Source organism: Oenanthe melanoleuca, chromosome 1 (assembly GCF_029582105.1).
Source record: "Oenanthe melanoleuca isolate GR-GAL-2019-014 chromosome 1, OMel1.0, whole genome shotgun sequence".
NCBI lineage: Eukaryota > Metazoa > Chordata > Aves > Passeriformes > Muscicapidae > Oenanthe > Oenanthe melanoleuca.
This window is the reverse complement of record NC_079333.1, coordinates 65,207,536-65,228,132: the sequence shown is the minus strand read 5'-3', so window position 1 is coordinate 65,228,132 and position 20,597 is coordinate 65,207,536. Positions and strand designations below refer to the sequence as shown.

Sequence of the window (20,597 nt, the reverse complement as noted above, 5' to 3'; positions counted from 1 at the left end):
ATAGATGTGTTCATAGTGTCACTTTTCCCTGAGTTCACCTTCATTTCTTATTTTCAGAATAACAGAACTCATTGTTGGCTCAGTTGTCCAGTTTTGGTTAGGAGCTGATGTGTGCAGTAACAAATCTTACCTCTGCATCCAAGTGTGAATCACAAGTTAGGATATTGAAGGCAGCGGCTCTCCTAATCCAGAACGTCTGTGGGTGGGTTTGTGAGGGGGAAGGCAGAGAGCATTGGTACCAGTGCTGTCCATTGCACGGCCCTTTGGGAAGCAGGAGCAGCACACTCCATTTGACCTTGATGGATGATGAGCCAGGATCTGCTTCCTGGAATGAAGTGTGGCTTAGAACCCCAAGCAGCCCACAGGCATAGCAATGCAGCAGTTTTGCACTAGACTACTGTGCTAACTTGGAAATTGTGGTAGCACAGAATACTTCTGTATTTTTGTCCTCAAGTGCAATATGCATAAGAGCAGGGAACAGAACCAGGCACAGTCTAAAGTGATGAACAAGTCCTGTATTCAGTGTGAGTAAAGACTGAGTGACAGTGACACAATGCCAGGCTTATTCTTGAGCCTGGCAGTTTGGACAGTCCCCTGGTTCCTAGTGTTGGTCAAGTGCTAATGCCACCTGGCTGTGAGTGCAAGGACATGAGATCCTACCTATTTCTGCTCCCTGTGTTACTTTGAGGAGGAGGCCATCCTTAAGTGTTTGAGGTGAATAGGTGGTTTTCAGTCAAACAGATCGTGAGGGGCACTGAAGCTGTTTGCAATATCTAACACTTTTTAAGTTACAAAAGTGTCATTTTTATGGATCTATTTCTGGGCTTGGATCTTACTCTGTAGGCTTAACTCAAGGATTATGGACTCTGCCTACAAGAGAGCACTGCACTCAACAACTTCAACTCATTCCAGTGCAGTTGTTGCAGTTTAACTGCAACGATGGCCCCTCTTTCAGGACTGCAGTTTGTACTGGTGGAGTTTATTCCCACCCAGCTGTGCATTCAGTCTGAACAATTAATTAACACAAAAACCCCCACCCAGTTGAGAGAAAAAAAGAAAATGAGAGCACTCTCTCTCCAACCCCTGTGCCTAGAAGGAATAAATACTCAGAAGGAACTCATGTATGTTTCATAAAGGTCAACTCCTACATTGACAATTGGTACCTTTAAATCGAGGATAGTGTACAAAGTGTGAAACAGACACATGTGGGTGCATGGAGGAATCCCCACATCATTGGCAGTGTGATCTATGGGCTTGGTTCTGTGGTCCTGTTTCCCCTTCAGAGCTTTGAATGCTGGTTTGTGATGTTGAGGCTTTTTCCTGGGAAAGGTAAATGCGGGTTTAACAACACTGAGGGTTACAAAGCCATAAAAACATGAGTTAATGAGAATGTGACTTCTGTTGACAGGCTTGCTGCAACCCCTCTGACTTCCCTAGAGCCTCCTGCATTGCCTTCCTAGTAGTGCTATGTGGTGCTTGGTTGCTGGCTGGGGTGAAAGCATGACAAAATCCAAAGCTGAGCTCAGTCACAAGGGTCTGTGACTTTGGCTAAAAAGACCCAAGTCTTTCAGTCTGAGGCAAAAGATAAAGTTTCACTTAACAGTGGAAGAGAGGTATGCTCATCCCCTCATTCCTCTCTCAGTACCTCTCACGCTCATCCCATTACATGATAATGCAATTCAACGAATTAATTTTAGTGACTTTCTGAATACAAGGGTAATTTTCTGCCATTCTTGTTATTTGAATCCAAGCACTGTGTATTCTGCTCTCTGGCTGCAGCTGGCTATTAGTTTGGCTCAAGCCAAATGAAACTGCAGAGTTGGGTTCCTGTGTTCCTGCTTGGCCACAAGACAGCAATAACCTCTGCAGGAGCACTATTCATTCCACAGCTAGTTTTAGAAACAAAATCAAAATGAGCAGTGAACACTTGGAGATGATTACACTGCTGCAGCTGTGGTTTTTCTGTGCGCAGGCACCACAGTAGTTTCCAGAAAGCCAGTGTTCCTCTGGCTTTAGTTCCCTTTAAACACAAGGGACCAACTAGTTACCAAAGTGCTCTAGGCTGAGTCTGGAACAGGACTCACAGCACCACTATGCAAACATCACTGCCAGCAACAGGCTGCAGTCACACTTTAGAGGCAGCTGTGTGACAAGCATGGATTTTTAACTACAATGTTGATGCCCTACAACCTGTCATTACTTTTTGCTTATTAAGATTTCTATGCCTTCTTAAAAAAATGGAAAGGAATATTTACAAGTTCTATGAAGATGACCCAACTGAAGCCTCAAGTAGACTTTAAGACAGACAGGTAGAACACTGCAATTATGTATGAGTCGACAACAAAATAGGCAGTTTGACTTTTATCTGTGCCACAGAATACACATGAATCTGAAGAAGAGCCATCTGTATTGTGTTTACAGTGCAGTAGAAGGAAGCAAAGTGGTGAAAAACCAACACCCATGCCATCCTCCATTACATTCACTGCCCCAGAATACCAGAGAAAGGTTCATAGGTCCCAGCTGTACAAACCAAAGAACTATAGGAACACCAGGGCAAGGCACATGTTGAAGGAACTGGACACATCAAGACACTCACATTGAGCGAGTCAGTCCTTGTAACTTGTGTCCCACCTCTGTTGGTGGCCAGGTGCCATCTGCTGCCACGTGGCCATGCATGTGGAGAGCACCTGCCCAGAGCAGGCAGCTGCCTCCCCACTCCCCCTCTGGCACTGCAGAGCTCAGCCAGAGGAGCCACTGCAGTCTCCCTACAGGCAGCAGGGGGCCATGGTTACACAGAAGCTGGCCAGGTCAGAGATGCTGAAGCGTTCATTAATGTGTTATACAGGTAGTAAGAACACAATGCAGAGTCTTCTACCTCGTACAGCAAAGCCTTCCTGACACAGTTTCTTACAGTCAGCAGTGAAACATAACAACTCTTCAACACCAAAATCCTTAAGAATATTCTGCCTTAAAGGCAAGTTTTGTTCTTCAGTAGGCAGTCATACACCAAAGGATGCTTTGCTTCCAACAGGCAAGGGGATCTCTTCATAAATTATTTTGAGATAAGGGGACTTCATAGGTAAAAACCAGTATTCCAAGTTGTAGAAGAGGTAAAACTGATGATTCAAGACAACATGATCAATTATTTTGAAAATATCCACAAAAAATTCTCTGACACTCTGATGAGGTTTAAATGGACTGTAAAAGTCTCTTATAGCTGCTGCCAGTGTCTTGTTTCCTTGTGGTCCAAAAATAGATGTTTCATTCCCCAAATAAACAGGTTCTCCACTGAATAAAATTATGCTTGTATAGTTTGTTTGTATCTTCTTAAATACAGCTCCTAAGTCAGCTAGCTTCTGGTAGGTTCTCAGTATAAACTTGGAGCACTCGTAAGCGTCAAACCACACTGTAGACTTTTTGTCAGGACTTGCTTGAACTGTCCAGGTCTCGTAGTAAATGCCAGTCTCATTGTCATATTTTACCCATTGTGCCATGTCATTAAACATGGCTCCTGTAAGAGATGAAAATAATCATTGCAGAGATGAGGTAACAAATGCAAGATTCAAAATGTTTTCCATCTATTTCAAGGTTCACCTGCCTCCCCTGCAAAAGTTTACCTACACCTCATACACAGACACAAGGCTTAGGTTGGAGGGGCAAGGGATAACCCACTAAACAAACTATCCTTTTTCTGATCTTTTTCCTCCTACTACACCAGAACATTCAAACATTAGAGAATAGTGACACTTCTCATTTTGCTTTATCCATGCAGACAAACAGGCCAGAGGTAGTACAATCTACAAGAGATGCTGGCAAAATAATCACCAGACCAACAGACATTTCTGCACTTCATTTTTTAACTAAATTCAAAAATTCAGAGCAGAAATTTTCACGTCTCTTCACAAAAGAGATGCAGACTGAGACACCCTGCTGATTTAGCAGCTCTGCAGCTGGCAAAGCTGAATTGAGCCAAATTATGAGTGGGATGTAATACCACTAAGATGGGATGCTTTTTGCCAGCACTCTGAAGGGAGAACATTCAGCTCATGATGCTGTTCATCTGTGCTTGCATCCACTCACCATCTTTGACTAGAAATGTGAAAGTTATTGTGAAATTCAGACAACTGAAAACTCTCAGAGATGCTATTTCCTTAAAAGTTTCATGGAAGTGGAAAGCAAGAGAGGAGGACTGTATCAGTGCCTCCACAAGGCACCAGTGCAGCTTCACCTTTCTTGGGCATCAAATAACCCACAGAGAGAGGAAGCAAGACAAGTTCCCCAGCTGTATTAAAAATTTTAACTTGGTATTCATACAAAAGCATCCAACCATATCAGGCATCAAATACTTCAGTCACGAACTACAAACTTACAGGAAAGCAGCTCCACTTTGCTTCCTTGTTTACAGAACTGCTCAGAATTTCTTAGCAGCACTGGATAGATTATGCAGAGACTGAGGCCAGCAAAGGTGCTAAGAGGGGAAGTGGGGACACACAAAGCAACATATCACAGGAGCTATAAGCTGACTCTCCACTGTGTCTTGCACACTACCAGCTTCAGAAACTAAGTGGTTTTGGTCACACAAAACATTAGCTCTCCAATCCTCAGTGAACTTTTTTTGTAAGTTATTCACTCTATTGCTAGAGCAATCAATCAGATTTATTTGAGTGACTTTTTTACTTTAGGATTGCAGTGATCAGTATATACCAGGAAACTCTCCTAGTGATCACCTATGTATTTTGAGGTGTAAGGCCTAGCTTTGTTCTACAACATATGACAGAGAGTTATTACTGGGGATGTTTCCATAGTTTTTAGGACATATAATGAGTGGGACAAAAATAGAGATTAATATTTTTTATCTTTGAGACTGTTTCTAAATATGCCTTGTTTGCTCAGTAATGAGCATCTTTTCAACAGTTTTTCTATCTCAGCAGTCATCTGCCACTTCACAATAGAAGTTTTTGTTTTGGTGAGGCCATGTGAAAAGAGTCCATAATGATTCTGTATAAGCTGTTTTGCTATTTTTACACTCAAGAGACTCAAGTGGTTTTGTACAGCAACACCAAATGACTCTCACTTAACAGCTCTCCAGTGTGAACTGTTCAAAACACAGCAGCTTCATGCCACTTTCTGTATTCAAGAGAGTGTTTGAAATTAGCATCATTGACTAACACTGCAAATAACATAAAGAACATAAATTAAAAGATACTGCTTTACACAAGACAAGGCTGACTCTATATTTTGTATTAACAATATCCAAAGCATCTAAAATCTACCTGATATTGTGGTCACAAGAACTAAAGTTCCATTTGCCTTCCAGTGTGCATCATCTATTCCTTCATAAAAGCAGGCAGCTCCCTGGTTACACCAGAACGGTGCATCCATGCCAGGCCGCAGATGTGGAAATGTGCAGTTCCCAAGCTGGAAGAGCTCATACCACTCCATTGTGTAGTTTCTGCCTGTCAGAGAGCTCTTGAAACCCACAGCATCGTGCATAATTTTCTGGAAAAGAAAAGAACAAAGAACCAAACCACCAAAACTTTGATTTCGTAACAACTTCAGCCTGACCTGTACAGAAGGTAAGATGCTCAGGAGCTGTTGTGTAACAGGGTGAGAAGAGGGGAGGGAGTTCCTGTAACATCTTGGATTCAGTAACACTACAGCACAGCACACCAGACTGCATGACACACATACTTTTATCAGAGCATCATGCTGTCTCAGTGGTTGTCTATTCATCCATTGTAAATTCTGTCACTTGGAGGCAGATACTTAGTGGAAGCTCATCATCAAGACTCAAGCTGACTTTTGAATCCTTAACTTCATGGAGGTATTAGAGAAATAAAGAACAGAACCAAGTCACCAAAACCAGATCTTGCTAATGAATGCCGTAAAACTAATGAGATAAATACTTAATTTCAAAGCTGTACAGTAAAAACATAAATCCAAACTTAATTAACAACTGAGATAATAATAGTTGAATCTATTTCTATTTTTGACTCTTCGTGCTTAGTTTTGATCCACCAACATTTCTTTATTAATTAGGAATTATGCTTTGAAGATTAATTTTGCTACTGCTGTAACTATAAATATTAATAAAGCTGAGACTTCATATTTGCATGACTCCATGAATGGAGACTTCAATTCCATACTGATCATAGAAAGAACTGTAAAAGCAACCAGCTCCTCATGATCCACTGTTCTGTCCAGTTGGCTGTCTGCTCCTGACAGATACCAATGTCCAAGCAGATATGTGAGTTTTCAACAAGAGAAAAAGTAATACCAAGCAACTATTTTATCTAAGGGGACAAATAAAATTAATTTCTTGATGCAGTGACAGCACAGAAGAAAAGATATCCGAGACATAATGGTGTGTGTATACAAAGTATCATCATGCAGCCACATAGGGGAACATGTTCAAACCCACCAACAATGCTGTTCATGCTCTTGTCTTTAGCTGAGCTAAATCCTGTACATTTTGTTTGAAACCTTTTTGAGTGCTCTCTGAGTATCCTCCCTACAGCCAGCCTAGCTTGTGTGCTCTAATATTCTTCCATGCAAGCATATCCCAACTTTACAGCTCCCATTCTCGACCCCTGCAGTTAAATTCAGCTGAATTTGTCACTATTACTTTGTTAAAAACATCACCTTACCAAATGTCCTAGTAGGTCCCCATACTTGAATTCCCACACTGGAGCCTGTAATCGATACACTTCAATGACATCCTCTTCTTTCATGACTGGAATGGCAGAGCCAGTGGGACAGAAGGTGTAACGAGCTTGGCAGTACGGATCAGTCTTTGGCCGGTAGTCAAAGCGCCTGTGTTGAGAAAGAGAAGCACACGGAATGACAAGCACAACTTTGCAGCTGGAGGTACTGCCATGGCTTCCTGAGGGGAACAGTGTCCAGCACTCCCAAAGACAGATTCTGTGACCCAGACACTGCAACACTTGTTCACAACACGTTCACAAGTTCATAAGGCTGCTGGGGTGCACATCTGCAGAAACAGGACTTCAGGACTGAAGTCTCACAAATGGAATTCATGTTGTACTGATCATGAAGGAGTGGAAATAATGCAGATTATAAAGGGTGACATACAAGATCAGAGACACACAGATGTTGGGTAAAAGATAGTTTGAGATCTGCCTCAAAAACATTCTCCTGGCAATTTATTTACACAGGGAATGATCAATTTGTTCCTGCTATTCTATAGTAAGAAGTCCCCAGTTGTAGCTGTTTGACTCTACAGCATTGCCAAGATCAGAAAAAGAATCTCTATGCTAATTTAGATAAAGAGGTCTAAGAATGTAGCTGGGATCATTGTTTCTATGTCATTCCTATTAAATTTAAAAACCAAAGGCCCAATCCGCTTCCTTATCACAGTATATACAAATAGCAAAGAACCTTTTTGACAAGTATATGAGGAGTATGTGGCCAGGTTTTAGTAGCAGGGTGGCTAAGGGGTGGCTTCTGTGAGAAGCTGTCAGAAGCTTGCCTCCTGTCAGGCAAGGCCAATGCCAGCCAGCTCCAGGATGGACCCTGCACTGGGCAGGGCTGAGACAATCAGGAATGACAGCAACACCTTTGTGATAACAGATGCAAGAAGTAAAAAAAAGTTACTGCAGCAATGTAATTATGGCCAGAGAAGAGCAGGATTAGAATATGTGAGAGGCACAGGCCAGCAGACACCAAGGTCAGCAAAGGAGGAGCGAGAAGGAGCAGGTGCTGGAGCTGAGATTCCCCTGCAGGCCACAGAACAAACCTACACTGGAGCAGGTGGATCCCTTAAAGAAGGTTTTGAACCTACTGAGCAGGCTGTAAACCTATGGAGAGAGGAGCCCATGCTGGAGCAGGCTGTCCCTGAAGGACTGCATGGAAGAGTGACCCATGTTGGAGCAGTCCATGGAGACCTGTTGCCTGTGGGATGGACTCAGGTTGGAGAAGCTCATGGAAAACTGCCTCTTGTGGAAGGGACCTCACGCTGGAGTAGGGGAAGGGCTCCTCTCCCTGAGCAGCGGCAGGAACAGCATCTGATGAAATGAGCATGATCCCCATTCCCCATCTCCCTGCCACTAGAGAGAGAAGGAAGAACCTGGGAAAGAGAGAGGGAAAAACAATCCCCAAACTCTAACAAGTATGCCTGAAAAAAACAGAAAACAAAGACTTAGGCTAACCACGTATTCAAGTCCTGCTTCTAGCTTGCACTCCACATTTTCAATTACTCCTTGCATGTGACAAGAAGGTAAGAAGAATGTTAAACACTTAAACCCCGCACTTCTGAGCATCTCACACCAACAGGATTGTTCTCCAAATGTGACCCAGTCTTTTAACTCCTGAACTTGCTGGAAAATCCCAACAACTCGTGACTGCAAGATCAGCTCCTTCAGGCATCACCTGACGCAAATTTAACTACTGGGAATTACACAACAGGCTCTCAAAATTTCAGGTGTGCATTAAGTTACAGTTAAACATTGATAACTGCTCCCTTTACAAACAGCAAACCCGCACAAAACACACAATCAAGCGCAGCCCTTCCTCTGAAGGGGCTCATGTCCTCGGCACAGCCAGATCTGTCGCAATTTTCTGCCCCCGACTCCACCAGGAATTCTGGAGCTCACGCAGCTGCGAACGGGATTTTGTACCGTTCATTTGCCGCCAAGTATGACGTTAAGTTACATTTTAAAAGCAAAACAAGCCGTACCCTGACTTCCTCATCACCACCGGGGAAGGAAAGCGTGTTTAAAGGCGGGCAGTCATCCCCGGGGCACCAATACCTCCCGCTGCCCAGAGATCAAACACAGCTCTCTGCCTGGGATGGCACTACGGCTCCCCCGGCGAGCCGGACACGCCAAACACCCTGTCACTGATCAGCACCCCGAAAAAGGGGAATCCCTCCGCGGCCTTTCCAGTCCCACACACAGAGAGACGGAGGCAGGGCCCTCCCTGGGCGCTCACTCACCTGTAGGGCACGGGCCACCGCCGCCGCGGCCAGCGGAGCTCCCCCGACACACACGGCCCCCACAGCAGCAGCAGCAGCAGCAGCAGCGGCAGCCGGGAGCAGCGAACGGGGCCCATGGCGGAGCCGCAGCCGGGCCCGGAGCGGGGGGAAAGCGGAGGGCCGGAGGAGGCCGGGTGGGAAGGGGCCGCCCCCGCGCCCGCCCACGGCGCCGGGGAGGCCGGCGGTGCCGCCGAGCCCGGGCTGCAGCAGGGCCTGGCCCAGCGGGGCTGCCCCTCCTCCTGCTCCACCTCCTGCTGCTCCTCCTCCCGAGGGGAACCGGCCGTGTGCCGAATCGCCCGAAGAAAGTCAGCGGGCTGAGCCGCGACTGTGCTTACTGTCCTACAGCAACTACACGGTGTTGTTGTTTAGCTGGAGTAGCGCATTGCTTTGGAGACGTGTCAGGGCTGGTGAAGGGTCCGGAGCACAAACCCTACGAGGAGCCCCTGAGGGAACTGGGGGTGTTTAGCCTAGAGAAAAGGAGGCTCATGGGGAGCCTTATCACTTTCTACAGCTCCCTGAAAGGAGGTTGTAGCCAGGTCGGGGTTGGCCTCTTGTCCCACGTAACCAGTGGCAAGATGAGAGGACACAGTTTTAAGCAGCACCAGGGGAGATTTAGGTTGGACCTTAGGAAGAATTTCTTGACAAGAAGTGGAGATTACACACTGGAATAGATTGCCCAGGGCGGTGGTGGAGTCACCATTCCTGCAGGCATTTAAGGAGAGACTGGATGCAGCACTGAGGGAGCGCTGAGTGCCATGGTGTAGTGACATGGGGGTGTTCGATCATAGGTTGGACTCGATGTTCTCAGACGTCTTTTCCAACCTAATTGATTCTGTGATTCTGTAAAAGTCACATCAAGTGCCCATCCTCACATCCAGAACCTACTGAGGGGATCACCTCTGGGTGTGGCCCCAGGATGATGATGTGAGGCCCCACCAAAGGGCAGAGAGGCTTCTGCTGCGATCAACCCTGTAACCCTGAGCCTCTTCAGACTGCCCAGAAGTCTTGTCTGAAACTTTCCAGGGCTACAAGCTAAGTTTGTATATCCGTCACCCATTGCAGAACACTTTTTCAAATTGTAACACTTTACATTACAGGAATCATATAGCAATTTATTCTCTCATCTTTATAATAATAGTGAGAACTATCTTGCAGATTAACTAAGAGAAACTGTGAAGATAGGTTTGCCAGCAGCATCCCTGCAGAAAACACAACTATTTCCAGCTCTGTAGAGTTCAAAACTGGCTATGTGTCAGAGTCCAGGAGGCTAAGTTTAGTAGCTGGCATCCAGAGTGAAAACACTGGTGTATGCTCGTCACTGAGTAAATAATAACTGTGCTGTGGACTTTTGACTGTCAGGAGCCAGCTTGTTTCATGTGAGCCCCTAAAGAACAATCTGTTCTCTAGTCAGCACTATGCTAGGCTATATGTTCAAATAAAGTTGCAGGTGGAAAATCCTGCATCCTTCATAAAAATGCAGGATGGGCTTCTGAATATCAGGTTCAGTAATGCTGGGGGTACTAAAGATGTTCAGAATACCTTAAAACCTTTAATTTCAGCAACATTTATTTATCTCACTTCCCTGCTGTCTGATTCTATTGTATTTATTTTTAAAATCCATGCCATTCAGCACTATACATTAATTTGATCATGCTTACATACTAATATTTCCATATCTCATTTTTATCATGTTAATGGTGTCTGATTTATAAAATCTCTGGGTTAATTTGTTAGAAAATAAAGTGTGCCAGTAATCACGCGTGTTTCATTGCTTGAGTGTAGTACAATATACCAGCTTCTTAATCTGTTAAAAAAAATGTGTTTGTTTGGAATAATTCCTAGTGCTAGAGATCTGGATGTGTAACTCTGGAAGTGCTTTATGAAATGAAGGAAGGCTAATTTATCCCTTCTTTGAAAGCAGGATGCAAGGAAGTGAAATGGCATAATGAAGGTGCCATACCTGCTCACTAGCCAAACTAGAAATGTGGTATAAACAGGTTCTTAGTCCTGGCTCAGTATATGGTTGTAGTGTGGATTATTAAATCTCCACTATGTAGATGCTGAAGGCGTTAATTTTTTTTTTTTTAGTAGCATTTTTATATCTCATTTCATTACATCCCGCTGGAAACTTTTGCAGCAAGGTACCATTTTTGTTTTATTTTCTCATGCAACCTAAGTTATGTTGTGAACAAAGAAAATAAACCACTAATACATTTATGAATAAAGAAACTTGAACTAAAATGACATTGTCTAGTTTATTATGTAGAAGCATGTCAAATTCCCCATTACAAACCCACAGAGCTGATCTGGATCTTTGACCAGTAACAGGCTCTGAGGAAATACTGAAACTGGCTACAAAGATCAAATTCTAGACCTGACAGGTTTCCTAAATTTTTCTTATCTCCAGGAGTATTTTCTTCTTTGATTAGTGAAAACAACATTTTCCTGAAACAACAGACTCTTGATGGTTTCTCATTACAAATCAGTACCTTCTCCATCTTTACCCTTGACAAGAACAGGATGGAAGGGACTGAGAGAAAAGGGAAAACAAATCCTGCTGCTTCAGTCAGAAATCGTGGGTTTAACCAGATAGTTTGGCTTTGAACATGTACTCGAGTCATCACACTGTAAGTCACAGCAGAGAGGATGTTGCACCTGAAATAACAGCCCCTGTCTCACAAAAATGGGCTGCTCTGGATGGTGCTTACACCACAGCTGCACACCTCCCAGCCCATGCATACACTGGCAGTGGGCCATTTGGTAGGAAAGTCACAGTTATATCTATGGATTACAGCAGATAAAGCTACACATCTGACAGCTTTACTGATCACAGGGGTTTTTTTTCCCACTCACACTGGCATATGTTAGCTATTGAGTCAGTTGGATGCATATTGAGAAATACAAACATTACCTGAAGTCACGCTGAAGCTGCTCTGAAAGACAGGAGTTCATCAGTCAGAGGCACAGTCTCTGCCTTTGGGGAGCAAGAAAGGAATTTTAAGAAAAAGAGCCAGAAACAGAGCTCCTGTGCACCCACACTTTGCTACGTAGCCTGAGATGCCAGCTGAACTGTGAGTTGGGCTGGGAGAAAGACATGTCTTTTTACAGGAGCAGGGAATGACTGGGCTGTCTTTGTAAGATACTGCTAAGACTTCCCCTCAGGACCTTCTTGATTCTGATAGCTAGGATGAGAGCTGTGCTTGGGACAGATGTGCAGTTCAGTAAACTTTTGGGATTGCAGGGAAGCTCCTCCTTTGTCTGCCAGCTTAGGGGGCAGGTAATGGAAATTATTTCTTTCCAAGCTGGAATTCTAGGGGGGGTCTGCTGAAGCCTGAGACATAGGATGAGGGTTAGGATAAGGATGCAGAGGAAATTCATCATGAGTTTTAAACTGAGATGAACCCTCTGGGATTTGCTGCAGGGTAAGGATAAGTGAAGTAATGAGTCAGCTGGGTACCTGTGAAATACAAAGAGCTGTCCAAGTTCAAATTTAAGATAACAGCTGTTGTCAGGCAACTAAGGCACTTCAAAGCAAGATTTCCACTAGAGAAAACATCTTTGTCAAATCCTGGGCAGCAGGAAAAAGGCTGGAGTCTAGGACAGAGCTGTAATTGAACCCCTTGAAGTCCGGAGGGGACAATACCTGCTCTCTTCCCTTCAGGGTGTGCAGCTGGTTGCTCAAGGTCTGATAAAAACTTGTGAGGAAAGTCAGAAACTGCTTCTACTCCACTGAGACACCTCAGAAGAGGCTCCCTGCTCCTTTCCTGGCAAGCTGCTTTTAAGCCAAAGCTCCTGCCTCCTACCTGAGCTACACTGCAGCCACACCTGAAGCCAGCTGTGTACCCTACCCAATGCAGACCCAATCCATGCATAGGTCATTGCAGCATAACCTCTCATTGCCTCATCACCATGGATTTTTCTAGTGATCAGAGTCTTGGTGGAACCTCACTGGTATTCAGTTTCTGAAAGGGAACAGGCACATAGTAGTGTCTGGATCCAGCAGCAGCCCCAGATACAGCAGGGTAGAGGCTGGGATTACACTACTGGTGCCAAGGTCAATCCACAGAACATGCAGGAAGAGGGACCCACACATCAGGACACCAGGAAACAGGACACGTCTGCAGCACGGCTCGGGTGATGTCTGGATGCCAGGCCTAAGTGCCCATGGATTTGTGGCTGGAGGGTGTGTGGGTGGAGGCCACAGCAGAGGCTGGCCAGGGTAATTACAGGGCTACTAGTGCATTGAGGGCCTTGGCCACCGCTGCTTCTCCCATCAAGGTGTGACCTCTCACCTTGCAAACATCTGGCTTCAGAGCTGTACTCCTTGTGAAATGCTCTTGCTTTTGTGGGCCCAGGATAGGGAAGTGTCCTCTTAGGGCTACTTCAGGGTTACAGAGAGCTAGAGCAAGGACATGTCATGAGCTGGGATGAAAACATGGACCTAAGACACAGAGGGCCATGACAAGGGCACACAGGCAGGGCAGGGATGTGGCATGAGCAGGCTGGAGCTGGATCAGGGAACAGAGCACAGAGATGTGACACAGAGAACCTGAAGTGGGATAGGACTATCATATCCCACTCAAGTCTAGGGTCCATCCAGGAAAAGAGATGACCTATAATGAGAATCTGAGTTCCATCTAAGATCCAGGGCCAGAAACAAGACTGGAGATGAGGTTACTGACAATTCAAATGGATCCTGGGATCCATCCAGAAAGACTAGCCAGTAAGTCAGGTCAGCAAGGAGCAGGGAATTCTCAAGATGCTCACTTCCCTAGCTCTAACATCAACCCAGGCCCTAACACACAGCAGAATTTTGGACTACACTCCTCCCTCCAAACATGCCTTGAGCTTAAACTCCTTCCAGGCAGAAGCTTTCTCCTAGCTCTCAAGCATAAGGATGATTCCAGCAGGATTCCAGCTCTGCAGACTCTCAGTGGAGCTATGCTGTAGTCCTGCTCAGTCCTAAGAAGGCAGAGTGTGGGCTGTGGTGTAGACTGAGCTGAAGCCCTGCACCTGTTTGGAGTAAACACTGCCCAGCAGACAGGAGTCCGCCCTTCAGCAAGGAATTTACCTATCCTGGCCCTGTCCTGTTCCAGAATCTCCCTGTCCATCATGACACACAGACTCCCAACCAACCAGGATTCAGCTGAATGCATTTTGCTGCAGGAAAAGGCTCTGCTTTCAAATGTTGTTTTTGTTCTGCTCAGTCTACTCACTCTCATGTCCTCTACAGAAAACCCATACTCCAAATTTTTAGAAGATACTCTAATTTTTCTACAAAATCCAGCTTTTCAGTCCTCAGGTCCAGCAGAAGAGTAAGTTTTCATTAATGAACACAAGCTTTTTCTTATTATAAGAGAGGCAGCTCATGAAAAACAAAGGAACAAGAGCTGAGAAATCTTACTAAAATTCAATACATTTGATCCCTGTGTGGCATTAGTGTGCACAGTCCTAAGGAGACATGGGATGCATTCTTTCCCTTTTGGTTCACTAAAGAAAGGCCCTAAGCTGGGAGTGGGTCAAGGAAGAAAGGTCGGTTTGCTAAAAGGTCTCTGTTTTTCTTGATAAAGTGAAGCAGCTCCTTAAAATCCGGTATGAGATTAAGGGAGAAAAGGGGACTAGGTGGGGCTGAGTGAGGCGTCACGGAAACAAACAGCATCAGGACCCAGCAGTACCGCAGGCCTCTTACCAAACTCCACTTCGGTTTGTATTTTTTTGTTGTTGTTGTTTATTTTTTATTTTTTATTTTTTTTTTTTTTTTTCTTTCCAAGCAATTTGAAAGCCGATTTTCATTACACAGTTATAACCCTAGGCGCAAAACAAACCCACCTCACAAAACCACCTCACGGGCACCGCCCTGAGGCTCTGCGAGCCGCGGCAACTTTGTGCGTAGCGACAGAACGCGCCCGTTCTGCAGCCACCAAGGGTCACCCGCCCGCCACAGCCGCAGCCCAGGCGTGGCGCCGAAAATGCGCTTGAGCCTGTTTTGTTTAAAACTGCAGGCACGTGTCATTCGCTTTCCGGCTCCCCTCGTTTGCTTCCCGGGCGGGCGGAAGATGGAGCCGGCGGGGCGCGGCGGCGCAGGCGCGGCGGGAGGAGCGGCAGGAGGAAGGAGGAAGGAGGAGCAGGGGCGGTGCTGGCAGCCCCGGCCTCGCCGCCTGGCGCAGCTGCTTCCCGGGCCTGCGGGGCGGCGGCCATGGGCAAGCGGGTGGCGCTGGTGCTCGCCGGCTGCGGCGTCTTCGATGGCAGCGAGATTCACGAGGCGTCGGCCGCGCTGGTGCACCTGAGCCGCGGCGGCGCGGAGGTAGCGGGGACGGCGGCCTGTGGGGTGTATATGTATATTTATATATGTGTATGTGTGTGTGTGTGTGTGGCCTGGCGTGCGGTGCGCCACACAGCAGCCTGGAGTCCCCATGTCTATGGGACCGGAGCCCCTCCCGGCTTGCGGTGCTCCCTGCGCCCTACAAAGCCTCTTCAGCCATCATCTCCCTGTTCGTGCTGCCCCCTCTCCTGCTTTATTCATCCCCGCCCTGCCTCCTGACGGGAGTTGAGATCGCACAGGCAGCTGGACACAAGACTGAAAAGGGGCCTCATGAGTACAGCTCAGTTATTATCCTGAAAGTCATGCCTGCAGGTCGAAGAGACCCCTGGTGAAGACCGCTCCCCTGAGCGTGTGTAGAAGTTAAGTGGAGTTACAGAACTTGCATGGAAATGACTAAACAATCATAATAGAGGGGCTGCTCTTGGAGAGTTGCTCTGAATTTCTGTGTATAGACAATGCCAAAAAAGTCCAGTGGGTGTGCTTGATTTGTGGAATACCACCGAACACCCAGGCTTGCAGACTCTGAAATAAGTAACCGATGTCTCTCTTGATAGTGTAATTATTTGATTCACACACCAGGTAATGAATCCAATTTTGTGGGCAACAGTGCCAGACTTTTTTTTGTGGTGCCCAGTGACAGGATGAGGAGCAATAGTCATAAACTAATCCTCAAGGAGTTTCATCTCAACATGAGGAAAAACTTCTTTACATTGAGGGTGGCAGAGCATGGGAAAAGGCTGCCCAGGGAGGTCCTGGAGTCTCTGTCTGTGGAGATATCCAAAACTCACCTGGGTGCATTTTTATGTAGCCTGTTCTAGGTAACCCTGCCTGGTCAGAGGGTTGGGCTGGGTGATCACCAGAAGTCCCTTCCAGCCCTAACAATTCTGTGATCCATGGGGAGCTGAGGATGGGTTAAAATTCTTTATTTTACCTCCAGTTGCTTTTGCAGCCCTCACTGGGATTCACCTACTTATTTTCTGCCCACTGTTTCTGGGTTCTCTTTGGTAAACTGGGACTTGTCAGAGGAGCCTGGGCCAGGACATAGTGGTGTGCTTTGGCCCCATCTGTGGCTTCAGATGGCAGAGGCTGGTCACTGTCTGTGTGTATCCACATTCAGGTGTCTGATGGTAACAGCACCCTCATTTAGCACAAAATTGTCATCTCTGAGAAGTTTGCAAAGGAAGCTTCAAAACAGACACAGAAAGACAACCCTGTGGTACACCTGTCACAGAGCTTTTTATTCTGATGGAGTGTTCTCCTTTTGTGTCTAACCAAAATTGGTTCTCCTGTGTTTTGTTCTTCCTTTCTGCTGCTGGTGTTTTAGGACAGCTGGCAACTCTAATGCTTGTACAGTTTGCATCTGTAACTTTTTTATGTCAAACTTTTGGCACACTTTCATCCCATAACAGTTAAGAGCAACCTTTCTTCAAAGTCAGCTGTATGTCCAGTTGGGCTGCTGGCATAAATTGTGGTGTCCTGTTTGTCCTTGGGCTTATCTGCTGTTCTAAAATCAGTAAGCTTAATGTTGGTGTAAGAATACTCTCCTGTCAAAATGCTGCAGGAATAGAATGGGAAGAATAGCTGTGTTTGCTCATCCTAATATATCATATGTTACTTTAGATATTTAATGTGCTAGATTTGCTTAACTTAGATAAGAGGCTTCAGGGACAAAACCTGTTTTCATTAATTGGTCTTTATTGTGACAAATATGTATGAGTTTTATTTACATTCACAACATTGCTTCATCTCTCTTCCCAGGTGAAGATATTTGCCCCCAATATTGAGCAAAGGGATGTAGTCAATCACCTAAAAGGAAGTCCAGCAGAAGAGAAGAGAAATGTGTTAGTTGAAAGTGCCAGGTTGGCAAGAGGAAACATTCAGGATTTGGCTGAACTGAAAGCTAGTGAATTTGATGCTGTCATTTTCCCTGGTAGGTACCATAAAATCACAGAATATTCTGTGTTGGAAGGCCCACAAGGATCATTGAGTCCAGCTCTTAAGTGAATAGCCCACACAGGGGTTGAGCCCACAGCCTTGGTGTTATTAGCACCATGCACTGACCAGCTGAGCTCATCTTTCAAAAGAAAATTATTTGTGATTTTTTCACTCAATATATTTATTGATTCATAGTTCACTAAGCTAGAGTGTTCTTTTGGTATTCCATTTTGGTATTCCATTCCTTCTTACTAAAGGTTGTGAAAACTTCACTACTTATGTGTGGACAAGAACCCTGACCCAGTTCAAAAACTGGGCAGAGCTCAGTTACATGGCAATGCCTTAATTTCTGGGCCTCTGAAAATGTTGGCAGAGTAGCAGGTTGCCAGATAGATTATGTTCCATGTCAGATGGGAGTACATTCTGTTTTAATTATGTATCTACTCAGCTGCTGATCAAGTTGTATAAAATGTGTTTATGGATAATTTTTTATTTAAGAGACCACAGAATTGCTTTCCAGATGGAGATAATTGTAATCACTTTTAGAAATTAAGAAGCTGGAGCATCACGAGGAAATCATGACTTGCTGAAGATCTCTTTCCAGAATATTCATAGTACTGTTAAATACTGCCTTCATGATTGGGCCTCAGTGTTTATTTTGAAGTTTTCACGCTGTTGTAAGGCCAGCAGAGGGAGTGTGTGTATAACACAAACAATTCTGCCTGCACTGTGAATGAGCCCTGATGTCAGGGCTGATCAGGAGGGAGTAGAGGCTCACAGATGTTCTCCACGTTAATTTCATGCTGTTATAACTCAGGCTCAGGGGGTTGCTGTAATAACTGTTAGAGGGGAATAAACCCTATTAAGTTTGAAAATTAAAATCTTACCTCAGAGATTTCAGATAACACTTGAAAGTGAGCAAACCAGGAAAGGAAAAATATTAAAAATGCAAAGCTTCTTGATGCTGTTTGTTGAAGTACTTGTGGAAATTTCCTTATTCGGGTTGGAGAAAAGTTGATGCTGTGCACATTCCGTATGGAATAACCTTACTTTGATTATTCTGATGGTTATAAATCCAGCAGACAAAGGAGCTGTAAAATACAATCTGCTTATACAATTAAGTGAAGATTTAATGCACCTAAAGGATTGCTAAAACTAAGTTATAGAAAGACAAATTGGCACTGTTTTTAATAGGAAATTATGTTATCATTTACAAGGGTTTTTTGGTCTCAGTATACCATATGTTATAATGTCCGTTTTGTGTAAAATCCCCCGTGTTTTTTTCTTGTGTTAATCTCTTTTTTTAAAGTTGAAAAGTAGCTCTAGGGAAGAAGAAAAGTTCTTCTATAATTGCTTAAGCATCAAAGTAAAACTTAAGAGTTCATTACTGTAGAGGGTCAAATCACTGTTTGCATTACTCCCATGAATTCCGTACTTTTGCTTTTAACTAGTATTGGTCTTTTGATCCTCTTCCTTATTGGAGAGATGGTGCAGCTGTTCTAGTGACTAGCAAATGAATGTGAGGTTTCCTGTTTGTTTATTTGTTGCTTTTGGAAACAAGGTTAAGCTTTCTGGCCTATATATAACCTACATGATATAAAAAAAGTGTGCAGTTAAACTTTTAACATTGTAAACCCACCGTTTACAGGTTATGGTAACATTGTAAGGCTTTCAGTACAGTTACTAAAGAGTTCCACAGATACCAAGACAATGTTGTAAAAAAGAGCTTCTGTTTGGTATCAAATTTAATAGCTTTTAGCAGTGCCTTATATTTGAGCTTTGTGGTTTTAGTTTTGGGTTTTTTTGGTTTTTTTTTTTTTTTTTAGGTGGTTTTGGTGTGGCAAAGAATCTGTGTTCCTGGGCTGTAGATGGCAAGAACTGTACTGTCAATGAGCATGTGAACTCCACACTCCAAGCCTTCCACAGTGCTAAGAAGCCCATTGGTTTGTGCTGTATATCACCAGTCCTGGCAGCCAAAGTGTTTCCTGGTTGTGAAGTTACAGTCGGTCAAGATAAAAACATAGATGGAAGGTAAGAAGGAAATGGATGGATATGATTTACATGGGAATTAAGGTTGGAGAATGGACAGGCTACTCTTCAAAAGTCTCTTTGGTACCAGTAAACCTGGGAGAACTTAGTTTTAAGAAAAATTAGTGGCAGTTTTCACTAGAATACTAATAGTAGGCACAGAACTCACACAGGGCAGAGAGAATGAATCCATGAGGTCAGGTGACTTGTGATGTTATAACCAGATATACACTGATCTGTGATATCACAGAATTGTTTAGGTTGGAAGAGTCTCTAGGATGGTTGAGTCTAGCTGTTAACTCAGGGATTTTTAATAAAATTTTTCTGGTGGTAGTGGTTTGGGGCCAGTTTAGGGGAGGGAGATGAGAACAGGGCCTGGCAGAAATCAGTACTGCTTCAAGTGTCAGCTCCCAATAAAACTTCTGAATTAAATTTATCAGCAGCCGTAGCGAGGGATTCTGTTCAGAGCAAATTGCATCTGTTCCTTCCTTATCAGAAGGGGGAAAAACCATCAAAATCTCTACAGAACTCAGAGGAACACCTTACATGGAAGAGTTGGAAGAGGTTGCAGGTTCAGTTGACTTCTCTCAAGCTTTTAAAGATCAGTTATGGCTGCACTTGGTAGCATCTTCCAAACTTATGGACAGATTGTTAAAAACTATTGTACCTTACATATTGTGGCTCTGCATTTCAGGCCTTGTTTTCAAAGGTATTTAGATGTGTCCATAGGGGATAGGAGAATCTGATTGTAGCAGCCTCTTTAACTCCCTTGTCATCATCAGCTAAAGAGTCACATAGATATTATTGTAATTCTTTCAGTCAATTTATGTGTGCAGAATTTTATGGCTATATCATTGCTTTATGTTAATTAAAGTCTTTTTATTTACAGATTTCCTGATGCTGAAACGGCATCTGCTATAACAGAGCTTGGATGTAAGCACATTTGCAAAAATGTAAATGAATCCCACGTGGATAAAGCCAATAAAATAGTTACTACCTGTGCTTTCATGTGCAAGGCTCCTCTGCATGAAATTTTTGATGGAATTGGAACAATGGTACAAGAAGTCCTGAAGCTTGCCTGAGTAGAAGCGTACAGATTTCTCTGAGGAAATCAGTGTAGATAAGCATAAACATTTAGCTTCCTTTGATTGAATTAATAAAATAATGCAACTGCTAAACTTCACAGTTCCTGGTTTGTTCGGTATGGTGGGGTGTTTTTAATTGTTTAATACATCAGATGGTTACTGCTGAATTTAACCTATTTATTTATCTTTTAAAATAGAAACCATATGTTGAAGTTAGTTGGGGGAGTCCTTTTAT

At 44.3% G+C, this 20,597-nt stretch overlaps 3 protein-coding genes across 3 annotated transcripts in view; 1 reads left to right on the top strand and 2 right to left on the bottom strand.

The window, feature by feature from the left end:
* ACOD1 (aconitate decarboxylase 1) overlaps positions 1 to 20,597 on the bottom strand; it is a 65,681-nt gene that overhangs the window by 36,518 nt on the left and 8,566 nt on the right. The window lies entirely within an intron of this gene.
* Positions 2,389 to 9,191, bottom strand: CLN5 (CLN5 intracellular trafficking protein). Its single transcript, XM_056491493.1, has 4 exons — positions 8,954 to 9,191; positions 6,648 to 6,813; positions 5,274 to 5,499; positions 2,389 to 3,511 (listed from the first exon to the last, which is right to left on the bottom strand). Exons 1-4 carry the CDS (start codon positions 9,067 to 9,069, stop codon positions 3,000 to 3,002), a joined length of 1,020 nt encoding a protein of 339 aa, XP_056347468.1. The 5' UTR covers positions 9,070 to 9,191; the 3' UTR covers positions 2,389 to 2,999.
* LOC130253171 (glutamine amidotransferase-like class 1 domain-containing protein 3, mitochondrial) lies at positions 15,079 to 20,460 on the top strand. The gene is made up of 4 exons (XM_056491508.1): positions 15,079 to 15,296; positions 17,073 to 17,244; positions 19,076 to 19,280; positions 20,167 to 20,460. The coding sequence occupies exons 1-4, from the start codon at positions 15,189 to 15,191 to the stop codon at positions 20,357 to 20,359; spliced, it is 678 nt and encodes a 225-aa protein (XP_056347483.1). The 5' UTR covers positions 15,079 to 15,188; the 3' UTR covers positions 20,360 to 20,460.

Excerpts from the sequence above, each read along its gene's own strand:
- CLN5 (XM_056491493.1), bottom strand. The coding sequence starts at position 9,069 with ATGGGCCCCGTTCGCTGCTCCCGGCTGCCGCTGCTGCTGCTGCTGCTG. Across the intron at positions 5,500-6,647 it reads GGGACCTACTAGGACATTTG|AAAATTATGCACGATGCTGT; the intron begins GTAAGGTGATGT and ends TTTCTTTTCCAG. Across the intron at positions 3,512-5,273 it reads TCTTGTGACCACAATATCAG|GAGCCATGTTTAATGACATG; the intron begins GTAGATTTTAGA and ends CATCTCTTACAG.
- LOC130253171 (XM_056491508.1), top strand. The coding sequence starts at position 15,189 with ATGGGCAAGCGGGTGGCGCTGGTGCTCGCCGGCTGCGGCGTCTTCGAT. Across the intron at positions 17,245-19,075 it reads TGATGCTGTCATTTTCCCTG|GTGGTTTTGGTGTGGCAAAG; the intron begins GTAGGTACCATA and ends TTTTTTTTTTAG. Across the intron at positions 19,281-20,166 it reads GATAAAAACATAGATGGAAG|ATTTCCTGATGCTGAAACGG; the intron begins GTAAGAAGGAAA and ends TTTTATTTACAG.